The sequence below is a fragment of the Microtus oregoni genome, unplaced genomic scaffold (assembly GCF_018167655.1).
Source record: "Microtus oregoni isolate MIOR12 unplaced genomic scaffold, Mior012 000004F_ref0000308, whole genome shotgun sequence".
In the NCBI taxonomy this organism is placed as follows: domain Eukaryota; kingdom Metazoa; phylum Chordata; class Mammalia; order Rodentia; family Cricetidae; genus Microtus; species Microtus oregoni.
In genome coordinates, this window is record NW_024543063.1 from 44,628,103 (window position 1) to 44,640,437 (window position 12,335).

A 12,335-nucleotide genomic window follows, 5' to 3' on the forward strand; every position below is an offset into this window, starting at 1 on the left:
TTTATCTTTGTTGGATGGATGTTTTTTTCCTTGGTTTTTTATTTCCTCTCTGGTCTTCTGGTTGGAGTAGCCTGTGAATGATTAGAAGGTCTCTACCCAAGTTGGGGCTGGAGTTTTGGCAGCAAGTGAGGCCTCTGGTCCAGCCATGGCCCACTAGAGGAGTTGGGAGCTGAGATATGGTGATGGGCAGGAGTGGGGTGATTAGTATAGGTGTAATTAGGTGCAGTGCTGGGGCTGTGGACTACCTGTGGTTCTGGTGCCTGCATGTCCTCTGGTCCAGCAGGGTGAGGGGGAGGTCTGGTGGGGGCTGGGCAAGCACTGAGAAAGTGGGTTCAGTCCATGGGCAACCAGCCTACCCAGGGTTCTGGGTCTCTAATGGAACAGGTTCTGGCCTCTGATGGAACAGGTGTCTTCCACCAGAGTTGGGAGCCGGGATATAGTAACAAGGGGAGGAGGGGAGTTTGGGGTAGGTTGGCCAGGCACTGAAGGAGTATTGACAGTATGCAGGCTGGGGTCTTACCTGGGGTTCTGGGTGTTGGTGTGGACACTCGTGGAATGGGGGCTTCCTCCAGAGTTATAGTCCAGGATTATGGTGACAAGGGAGAGTTGGTTGGGAGTGTTAGCTATCTACACGTGGGGGCTTACTTGGGATTTTTGTTGTAGAGGCCTCTGATAAAGCAGGGGGGCTTCAGTTTTCAATTTCAATTAGCCTATCAGGTTTTTTTCTTTATGATATTTGTCTGTTGGTCTGGTTGAGAAATTTTCTTCATGTATCCATGTCCATAAATTTTTAACTCAGGTCTGATTGAGAAGCACTGACGATTTAGAGACAATACAGGGGACAGATGACTATGACAAAGATCCCAGGCAGAAACTAAGACAGCGCTCGCTCGCTCTCCCTCTCCCTCCCTCCCTCCTTTCCTCCCTCTCAATGTGTGTATAGGGCTTTCTGGAAAAATTCCAGGCTTCTGATACTGTTTGATTGATAACATGTCATGGAATGTCTTTTGTCCTCAGTTTCTCATCTCCGCAGTACTGGTACTGTGTACAGTCTATAGATTATCCTAAGTTTAAAAAAATCACCTTTAAAGAATAATTGGGTGTAGAGAAAAATGCAGAAGAATAAAGAGCTCCTTTTGTATCATTCTCTGAGCTGTCTAGAACTTCGGTAGGACACTGCTGACTCCACTGTACTCCTAATCGGACTGTCCCCAATTTCCCCTCCTGTTCCTTTGATTCTAAAACTCCATGCTACACCTTATTGCTGTCCTCTGAATGACCTCCAATCTGTGACACGTGTGAAGGGCTGGCCAGTCACTTTGCAGACCACTTCTCCACATGAGTCTGTCTTACAGTTTCTTCCCTGTGTCTGAAGGAGCTTTGGAAGGATGCTACAGAAGTCCTTTGTCTGCAGTGCATCCTGTTGGAGCTGCATTGGCTCAGTACTGACTGGTGATATTGACCTTATATCTGAGCACCTCACACTGCCGACTCCCCTCCTCCTTTCTTTGATGCTCTCAGCTGTGACCAGTTTCTGGCCAAAGCTGGGGTCAGAAGAGAATTCTACTGGCAGTCTTCCAGATGCACAGTGTCTTGGCTCTTCAGGAAACTTAATTAGGTGCCAAAAGAAAAAGGTCAGAATTATCTCAGTCCTGTTCTGCTTAGGGCCAGTGCAGAAAGCTAAGTATAGTAAAGTTTTGAGTTGGCCACATGCTGAGGGACATGTGCAGAGTGCAAGGTCACAATTCTTTCCCAAAATCATTTTTAACCCTTTTATTGATGTTTTGTATATTCACCAAGTTGTATAATCATCACAACCAAATTTACAACATTTTCAATGACCTTAAAAGAAGCCCTTACTCATCACACTGCACTCCCCCAAATGCTCCAACCCTAGGCAACTTCTAATCTACTTTCTGTCTCCACACTTGTCTGTTCTGGGCATTTCCTAAAATAGAATCTGAGTATGTAGTCTTTTGGAATTTGATTTCTTTGACTCAGCATGTCTTTGCTGTTCATCCATTCTGTGACCTGTTCTTCTCTGATTGCTGAGTAATGCTTCATTTTGTTTATCCACACATAGGCATTGGGGCGGTTTCCACCTTTTTACTATGATAGATAACTGCATTGCCATAAACTGCAGCTTCTGTGGGATACAGCTTTCCATTGCTCTTGGGTGGCGCTCTTGGAGCAGGATTGCTGGGCTGCCTATAACTATGGGACTTCTGAGGAACTGTCAGCCTTGTTCACAGGGACAACACCGTTTCACATTTCCCAGCAATGCGCAAGAGTTTGTGCTCCTCCCCACCCTTACTAACAATTTTCTTCCTTTTTACATTATCCTTCCTGGTGGTTATGAAATCATGTCTCATTGTGAACGTTGCCTGCATTCCCTGCTGGCTAAAGTGTTAAATAACCCAATTCATGCACAGCCACTGCCCTTGGGCCTATAGGCCCTTCTGAAATGTCCCGTTATATTGGGTATGAGTGTCCACAGTTGTGAGAGCTCCACGGGTAGACATGCTCATACCTAGCTGTTATTCCCTAAGCACTAACTGTAGAAGCACTGGGTCCTTGGTTTCCTTTTCAGGAGCCTAAAATAGAAGTATGGGTGCTGGGACCAGGGTGTTGTTTCTACAAATGAGCAAGCAGGCTTCTGTGTCACCTTGTTCCTCTTCCTCCCCAGGAGGTCCAGGTGGTTCCTGTGACTCCAGCTTTGGAAGTGGCATTGGCGTCTTCACCTCAGCCAGGTAAGTGCTTCATGAAGCCAATGGTCTAGATCTTTCTGGATGCAAGAGACTGCAGCAAAGACCCAAGGAAAACTGTGAGGCCACCGTTTGGGGAGTACCTGGTATATAAAAGAGGTATCCATGGAAACCTCTCTTCGCAGTTCTTCTGGACAGATAGCCCTTGAGAAAGATTGGGAGCCAAGTCATGTGGTAGTGGCCATGAGGCTGCAGATGTCTTCACCCAGAGCCTTTTTCTTATCCAAGGAGGAGAGGCGTGGGAGGCAGGAAGGGCTCAGCAATCAGAATCATGACCATGGTAGATCTAGGTGCAGACATAAGAACTTTCTTCGACCTTCTCTCCCAGGAAGGCTGCTATAGCATGGGCTTCCACAGGGGGGCAGTGCAGGCCAGGAAGCAAAGTCATCCTCTGCCTTTCCAGCCTGCTTCTGTAGGGTGATGGAATCTCCTAGTGAGCGACCTGTCCTGGGCTGAGTCTCCTGGCTTACCTACTAAAGCTGTGTGGGTGGCAATTCCCATGTAGTGAATTTTCCCTAAACTTAACATTGAACCTGGGCCTAAGGAGAACATGCCCACTCCACTCCAGGAGGCTCTTCTCAGCCCTTGGGATCTCCCTTCTATATCATGTTTAATGTGTTGCTATCCCTAAAGACTCAACGATCATTTCTAAGCTCACAGGTACTAAATTAAGTAACTGTGCACCCCAGTGCTGCCTCCCACAATGAGCAACAGGAGAGTAAATGCCTGTCACCTACTGACTTTCTCTTGCTTGTCATACATTTCTAGAGTACCTGCCTGGGCTTCTCCCTGTAGGTTCTGAGGTAAAGAGGCAGATCATAAATGTAACTCTCACTTTGACACACTTTAATGGGAGACAACAAAGTAGCCAGCAGGTTTCCAGGAGACAGCAGTGCTATAGAGGAGACTGGTTGCACAGAGGATTAAGGGTCAAGCCACTGTGGCTAATGAACGTGCTCCTGCAGCCAGGCTGTGTGCTCACCTTATGTCAGACCATTGAGAGCTTGCTGGTGTCTAGTCTGAGGGTTGGCAGCATCATATCTATTTTAGGGATGAAGAAAGGTGGGGAAAAGGGTGGCTCCATACAAAATGGACTTAGGAGAGGGTCAGGGTGGCTGGGGAGAAAGGACTGAGACTGAGGAGCTGGCAGGATGGGAAATGTGTTTGAAAAGTAGGCTTGGCAGTTTTCCTGATGGGCAGGGTGGAACAAATGAGAGGAACAGGAAGGGAAATGTCTAGATGTTTAGCTAAAACTAAACCCAGGATGTTCTGGTACATCCCTAAGCTGGGCTAGAAGGAAGAACAGGCATGACAGGCACTCTAGACGTAGCCCCAGAGGCTGCTAGGCATCCCCAGTGGGAAGTAGGTCAGCATAGACACTAGGTTTTGGAACTCAGGGTTGGAGGTCTGGACAGAGGTGCAGGGGATATGTGGATTCTGGAGGTTTCAGCACTGGACATGGAGGCTTTGGAAGCCAGCAGCATATGTAGGAGTGGCGGGGTCAGGGAGGAGATTTATGTGCTGCCACTTGTAGCCAGAAAGACTCTGCGCTTGACACTGTAATCTGGGCTTCAGAGACTGTCATGCTTCAGGGAGTGACAATAGGATGAAGGAGGACGCAGAGACAGTGTGTGACTGATGGACTACAAGGTAGCATGACCTTCTACCACCTTGCTTGTCTTTTAAAAAACTTCTGCTCTGCTGGGTGGGCCTACAGAGACTTCAGTTCCTGTGTTCAGGTCACAAACCAGCTATCTGGAACCAGGTTTAGTTTATACCAGTCACCCAGAATCCAACCTTTTGAAAACAAAACAGAAAATTATTGCAAACTAAACTGGGGTAGGAGGATCATCTTGTGAGGGCATCACGGCCTGCAGTCTGTGCAAAGAAGGATTCAGCCATAGGAGTTGTGAGAACAGGCTAGATTCTCAGAGCCTCTGGCCTGCTCCCTCCAAGGCCACTGAGCTTGCACAGGCTGACACTAAGCAACCTGCCCTCCCATCTTGTAGATGTGTTGCCTACCCAGAGCCCTGCACAAGTGGCCAGCTAAGAATCGTGGCTAGAAGGAAGACTATCTAGTCCTTAGCCTCTAAGTGATCACCAGTCCTTAGAGAGCCTAATGAAGCTGTGGACCCTTCTCCTAGGAAAACAGACATCTGCATTAAATTCTGAGTCCATTAGCTGGTCAGGGATCAGACTGGATACAGGGAGTCCAAAGCGTTGAGAGACCACAGATGCCTTCCTCTCCCTGTGTGGGGCCCAGGCTTAGCCACCAAGAGACTCAGCAAACAGGTGAGTAGGCAGACAGTCAAGGAACACCAGTCAAGGGGTCTGAACTCCTCTAACCTCCACAGTGCAGGAGGTTTGTGGGAAGTTGAAAATGGGCCTCCTTGAGGAGAGATGGAAAGGAAACGCAACAGAATGGAGGAAGCATGGTAGAAAGCAAGACAACAGCAGAGGGAAGATTTCTCCACTGCTATCTTTCTGCATACCAGGTTCATCCCTTCCTCTGAAGAGAAAGGGGCCCCGTTCACTTCCTGCCTCCCGTGGGTATAAACTGGGAGGGGGTGTGTGACAGCATTGACCCCAGAGGGGAATGGGATATAAATGAGTTAAAGTATGTGAAAAGCCTGGAACAGTGCCTGGCAGACAGCAAGTACTTGGTCACACTTAGCCTCACTGGTTATCACAAGACCCTCCTTATCCCTATCATCAAAATAAGGAGGCAGGACAGAGGTTAAGTCTTGCTGGAAGCCACCCAGCAAATTAGTGAGGAGGTGCAAATCCAAGCTCATCTGTCTGGCTCCCCAGCACCAGCATTTGCTTGATGAATTGCTGGTAGCTATAGAATGATTGCACATTGGCCTCTCTGATGCCTATGGCAGGTTTTTGGACAGGTGTGCAGACTTCCACCTGGCAGCTAGGGCCTTGCCAAGGGCAATGCTGTCATCAGTGACCATTCAGGACTGTTCTCCTAGTGTGGTTGGCTGCCCGGTACCATAACCAGCAGAAAAGCCTAGAAGTCAGTGCTGCCCAACTTTGAAGGACTGCTGATTGAAAAGAATATGTAAAAAGACAATGTTGAATTCATAAGCTCTCTTTAGAGTTGCCTTTCCTACAATTTGATCGCACCTATAATATAAATAGAATAGAAAGTTAAACACTACAGAAATACAGCTAACCCCCTCCCCAGAGAGAACCGCTGACTAGGTGGTTGTGTATTGATGACATCAGAAGCGTGGTAGGGCAAGTTTGTGCTTTAAGCTGCAGCAGTGCCGTGCACACGAACCTTGTAATGCATGTACGTGTAAGACTCATTAGGAGATGCTGTACCAAAAAAATGCTTGCCGAAGACACCTTGAAATAACTCAGAAGCTCTCAGGAGTGACTCGTCTAGACATTTTGGAACCGGTATGGAAATGTATTTTAAACCTCCTGTGAGCACAGTTCTGTTCCTGATGGCCAGAGCAGAGGACACTACGTCTCAGGCTTGTCCTTGGCCTAGTCGGGGAAGCTAATCACTTTGTGTGAGCACTCCTGCCCCCAGGAGTGCCCCACAACCCCTGCTCCCTACAAGCAAGGGGAGACTCAGCAACCAGCACCACCCAGGAGAGCAGCTGAGAGCTGCCTGCTCAAGGACAGATGGGATCCTGACCTTCCTTTGCCAGGCACTAAGATAAGTGTGCCGCTGCTCCCCGTGACCTTCCCCTTGAGCTAGTCAAGGGGAGAGGACCCCCAAAGGATGGCTAAGGGAATGAGTTCTCAGCCCTTGGCCTCTTGGCTTTGATGGATCTGACACTGCCTCTGGACCAGATTGGGTACATGAACCTTGAGGTCCCGTCCATGACCTCATGGTTGTTGATTGAGGATTAGACCTTGCTTGGAGGGGGGGGGGGACAGCATTAAAGAGTATCAGCATGCACAATGCTGCCAGTTTGCTCCCTTTGTTGTGTGGGCTTGACACAGCACCATCTGAAGGCACTGCCGGGGGCTAGTTCAGCTGAGATGTCGCAGTAGTCGTCAGACACGGATCCTGAACACCCTGTTGCTCCTGCTGGAAAAAGGACCTACTGCAGACCCTAGAGAAGAGCACTATCAAAGTATGGCTGAAAAAGGCAGCTATTCTTGAATATCCACCTGTGCTGTTGAGGCCTCAAACTGTAGCAGGCATCTACTTCATCACTGAGACAGATATTCTAGCCACAGCAACTGTAGCCCAGAGAGCCAAACCTCGGGCTTCACTCCAGAAAGGACTCTACAAGAGGCCAGCCCAGGATTCAGAAAACCAAGACCTGGCTATGAAACAGGAAGCTCTGGCCATCTTCAGAGAAAGATGGAGTATGAAGAAATCATAAGAGCCAGCGTGGATTTCTGTGCTGGCTGCCGAGCCCCCTGACCTGGGATGTGCTGCTGATGGAAAATGCATGCTAGATTTCAAAGGCTAGGACCCCAGGAGGATGTAGAGCATCTCGTTGGTGATCTTTATGTTCAGCTTATTGGTTGTATGTTGATATACTATTGTGTTGGCTTAGTTAAAACATGAAAGCTAATTTTGACTTAGAAACTAGAGACTATAGAAGCCCATCTGTGGTGCAACTGTGTTTATGTTGGACAGAGAGCAGAACAGAGTGATAAAGGGCTTGACTGGCCACCATTTCTGCCACCTTGGTTCTGCCTATCTTTGCTGCCAAAGCCTTGACAGTTTGAAATGCTCAAAAGCCATCAGAAACACCTAGCCATGTGGTTCCTGGAAAAGCACAGTGACTGCCTTTCTCTGTGCCGAGGCTCTCTTCTGAGTTCTGTCACTGTGTCACATCTCGTCCCTGGGAATGGAATGCCCACTGTTAGCCCTGAAACAGGCACCAGGGGACCACAAAAGTGCATTAAACAGCGATTCTGCCCAGCTGTTACTGAGACACACCCCTTAGTCACAACACATGAGCTTCAGAATCTGCAGGCTTGTGAGGAATGCACAGCCATCAAGTTCTTGGTGCAGATGAATAATTGAGTAGCCTGGAAAGGTGAAGAAAGACCATTTGTATAGGTGGACAGTGGACAATGCAGCCTGCACTGTCATCACTTTGGGGGAATGCAGTATGATGATAGATATGATGATAGAAGAGAAGCCCCCCAACTTCTAAAGTTTCCTGCCCCTACTGTCCCTCCTTAAAATCCAGCCTTACTGGATCTGCTGGACTTTAATCCTAGCACTCAGGAGGCAGAAGCAGATGGATCTCTGATAAGTTCCAGGACAGTCAGTTTGAGTAGAGCTTCTCAGTCTCTGAGCATCACTTGGCCTTCCCCAGGTTGCTTTCTGTGCCCTTTCTGTCAGTGGAGACCAGAGAGCGTCAGTGTGTGGGACCTCCAAGCCTGACTTGAACTACAGCACTGTCTATACAATCTTATAGTCTCTCAGGCAGGTCCCCACCTCATCCGCAGTCCCAAAGAGCAGTTCTACTTCAAAGGCAGCCCTTTTGCTTCTCTCTAGGATGCTCTGTGCCGGGTACAAGGGTGGCAGGATGGCAGAGCAGTCCTCATTCTCACTTGCCATTAGATATGTTAGTTTGGTTTCATCAGCAGAGGACTGGCATGGTGCACTGAGGATGCTAAACATACAGGATGTTCAAATCAGAGGTTCGGCCAGCTCTGTTGAGTCTGTGGTGCCGGGGAGAGGAAGGTGAAGTGACTAGGAGTCCAACAGAATGGCCTTCTCCCCATGTGGACAGCATAGCTTCACCCACACTATGCTCCTTCATAAAGGGCAGAAGGAAATAAACAGAAGCAAACCCACCTTGGAGCCACTGGACTTAGCCAGACGAGGGCCATCTGCTTAGCTTCCTGCCAGTGCCCAGGACAGTGGAGTTGAAATATGCTTTTGAGTGTACAGACCAGGGGTGCTGCAGCTCATGGGGAGAGAATGACTCCAGGCTTCTTTTTGGTCTTGCCCGCAGCACTGACAGGGCTCCAGTGACCCTGCACCTGGACGGGATTGTACAAGTCCTGAACTGCCACCTCAGTGACACAGCCATTGGGATGATGACCAGGATTGCCGTTCTGAAGTGGCTCTACCATCTTTACATCAAAACTCCCCGCAAGGTGAGCTTGAACCCAGCTCCTCAGAAGGCCAGTGGTCATCTAAAGGTCTTCCTTGGCTTTTCAGGGCCTGCCCACACGCAGTGTTGGGGACGTGGCCATTTAGAGAAAGCCTGACAAGCAGAAGAGTGGCAGGTGCTATGAGGTGCTGCGGGCTAGGGAGGGGACAGGGGGCATAACAGACCTGTAGCATGTAGTCTGCATTGAGCAGACTCTGGAGCAGGGCACTCATAAGTACCCCCTTCTCTGCTCTCCAGATGTTCCGGCACACAGACAGCCTGTTCCCTATCCTACTTCAGACGTTATCTGATGAATCCGATGAGGTAGGTCCCCAAGGCCAGCCTTCTTTATGGAACACGTTACCCTGCCTTCCTTTTAGTGAGCTGTGGGGGTCTTCAGATTAGATGTGCTCGTCTGGTTGCTGTGCTCTTAAAACCATATGTGTTAGCCTTTCAAGAAAGGCAATTTCTTCTGTAGGCTGTTCTGGAACACGTGGGCCAGGACATGAGTTTATAACTTTACCTGAGTTTGTTTGCCCTGGAAGATAGTTGTGAATGTGGCTGTGGGGTCACCTGCCTGAGAACAAGGTATGGCCCTGCCTTGCTGCCCAGACTCCTCTGTCTGATGAGGATAGCAGTAGTGCCTGTGTTTGGAATGAAATAGATGTATGTAAAGGGCTGTGTGGTTGTATTGTTTCAACTGCACACCAGTTGGGCCACCCACTTAAAGTTGGTCCCAAAGCCTTGCTTCCTGGGGCCATCATGAACTTCTAGTGTGAAAAGGAGAGGGTGGCCTTTGTGGGAGCAGGGCACTCCAACTCACCATTACTCTACCTTCATTCTTGGCATCATTGGCTCCAGAGTTTGGGCAGGAGTTTCTTTTTAGGGCTCCCCTGCCTCTTAGCCAAGGGGCAGGTGTGCCTGTTTCCAAGGACACAGTACTCCATCTTCCAGATCGGTCCTTCTGGCTGTGTTTTGGATGCTGCTGGTCTAAGCTGTGATGTGGCCGTCGCCCTTTTCTGGGCTCTCATCACTGAGGGATGGTAGAGCCTTGTCCCCACATAACAGTAGGCTTATGACTTGTACAATAGGGTCATGGGGGAGGACAGGACTGGTGTTGGGAGAAGGAGACGTTGCTCGACTTCTTTGGAATGATGCAGCTTGGTCTTCCCTGGGCTGTTTGTTATGAGGCTCACTTAGGGCCCTAGCTACTGTCCTGCAACCTGGATTTGCTTTCTTGAACCTGGGTTGATGAGAAAAGCCAGCAGGCAGGTATCACCCTCCTGGTCCTCTCATGCTCTCTACATTTCCAGAAAAATCCCAAACAGATGGTCTCTGCACACCTTTGGCCCCTCCTGCCCACATACACCCTCTTCTCTTCCCACCCTGCTGCCCCTTGCAGTCTGAGACCCAGGTGGATGTGTGGCCCAGTTCTGCCTGTGAGCTAGGAGTGACTCATCAAGGAGTTGAGAGCAGAAAGAAGGGGAGAAGTCTGCTGATTGACTCTTTCCATGGGACTTCACCGGAAGCAGCTGAGTTTTCAGTCCTTTAAATTGAGTTGTTTAATCCCATCCAGCCGCCTTTGCTTGGAATTGGCTTTTGTGTGTGATGTGTTTAGTGGGAGCACAGGAGATACAATCCATTAAACTGCTCTGTTCAGGTTGCGGCTGTGGAAACTCGATTTGCTGAAGTGCCAAATGCTGTCAGGGCTTTGGGGGCACATCTTGTGGGCCTCATGAGGAGAGAATTAAAGCTGATCTTGGGGACAGTTGGGGGTGGGGGCTGCTATGAGAGAATGGCCTCTCTTTCCTGCCTCTCTCACGGGATCTGGGGTCCTTGCTAATCAGTGGTGAGTCAGGTTGTGCCTACTCTCAGTCTTCAGCAGGATGCTGTTCCTGAATAGACCTTCCTGGTCTTTTAACCTTGAGGACACACTGTGGACTTGGCAGTGGGAGTCCCTTCCTCCTGGGTCCTCTGTAGGAGATACAGGAAGTGTTTCCTGATAGGTTTTTCGAGATTTTCCAGGCACTGCTCTACTCCGGTCACCCTGGGGCTGCCTGGGGTTCACAGACTATGCTGGACTCTGGTTGTAGCTGTTAGAAAACCTCAGAGCAGTTCTGGGGAAGTGAGTAGCTCTGTTATTTCCATTTTGCAACACACAAAAAAACTAAGGCTCTAACTTGCCCACAACTAAGAGATGCTGGAACCTAAACTCAAAACCAGATCTGTTTGAGGCCAAGCTCCATCCCCTTAACTATTTAACTGCCGTGCCCATGTCCCCTCAAGTATGGATTCCCCCTGGGGAGGTTGGCACTTGGGTTTTCTCCTGATTTCTCTAGAAGGATCATTGCCCTTTTCCCCCTTGTTCTGTTCAGATTCTCAGTTCAGTATGAAATGTTTTAGTTTTTGAAAAGGCCCCTCCCACTTCAGCCCTAAGTCCTTTGTTCTCTTTGCTTATTGATTTTAGGAAGCTCTTTGTATATTTAGGACATCTATTTGTCATCTCTGTTGCAAATGCTTTTTTCTCTCAATAATACTGTGATTAACCCTGTGATTTATATTCTATTCCTCACTCTGGTTTAGATGCACTAACCCCAAGAGACAGAGTGTACCCAGGTGTTGATGATGCAAGAGCCAGGCATGGGGAAGACAGAGCTCAGAGACTTAGCTCATCTCTATGCTCTGTCTCTCAGTTTTGTTAGCCAGTGGCCTCACTATAGAGTGTCTTGACTGCCATTGTTCTTCAGTTCTACCAGAGTGACAGATTGGTAGGCCACACCCCTCTGGTGTGCATTGTCTAGTCTTCCTTTATTAAGTATAAGAGGTTGTTTCCTCCCTTCTGCCTGCCCTTGTAGACATTATCTGAATCCTTTTTGTCAGACACAGTTTGCAGGTGTCAAATTAATATTCTTGGCACTGAAGTAGAAATCCTCTCATTAGCTACAGGTCCAATAACTTGTTTTTTTCTGAGGAATGTGACCCTGATTTCCCCAACATGGAATGCAGGGCACATGCCCACAACTTCCTGGTGGGCCTCGGTGTTAGGATCTGTGCTTCCCGTGCCCTGGAAGTGCCAGGTGACAGCTGCTGGCTTCCTGAGAGAGCTCTACCTGAAGACAGGGTCCTCTCCACCTTCAGATAAGCTGGCCCCGAGGCTTCAGGTGACCCATGCCTCCCATGTAGGTACCTCGCAGCCTACATGTAAAATTCTCATGGGAAAGGGGTGGCACTCAATCTCAGAAGAGACCTGGAAGGACCATATGTCTCCTCTGAGTGAATGTGGACAGCCTGAACAGTTGGTTTCCAATCACAGGGCAGAGTTCTACCTCTGGGCTATCCTGGGTGGTGGCCTTGCGTCAGGAATTTAACCTGCCTGTGACCATGAAATGAGGCTAACAAAGTCCATACCTGCCTTTTAGACAGAACACAGAGACTACTTACAGACCCTGCCCACCAGTCACCTCTCATCATTCCTAGG

General features: G+C 48.9%; 1 protein-coding gene across 1 annotated transcript in view; it reads left to right on the forward strand.

Annotated features, from left to right (window-relative positions):
- Window positions 1-12,335, forward strand: part of Vac14 (VAC14 component of PIKFYVE complex) — a 116,198-nt gene that overhangs the window by 37,028 nt on the left and 66,835 nt on the right. The window contains exons 10-12 of the mRNA XM_041650911.1: window positions 2,687-2,750; window positions 8,717-8,861; window positions 9,116-9,181. Of these exons, the coding sequence (XP_041506845.1) occupies window positions 2,687-2,750; window positions 8,717-8,861; window positions 9,116-9,181 (275 nt within the window). The remainder of the gene's footprint in view (window positions 1-2,686; window positions 2,751-8,716; window positions 8,862-9,115; window positions 9,182-12,335) is intronic.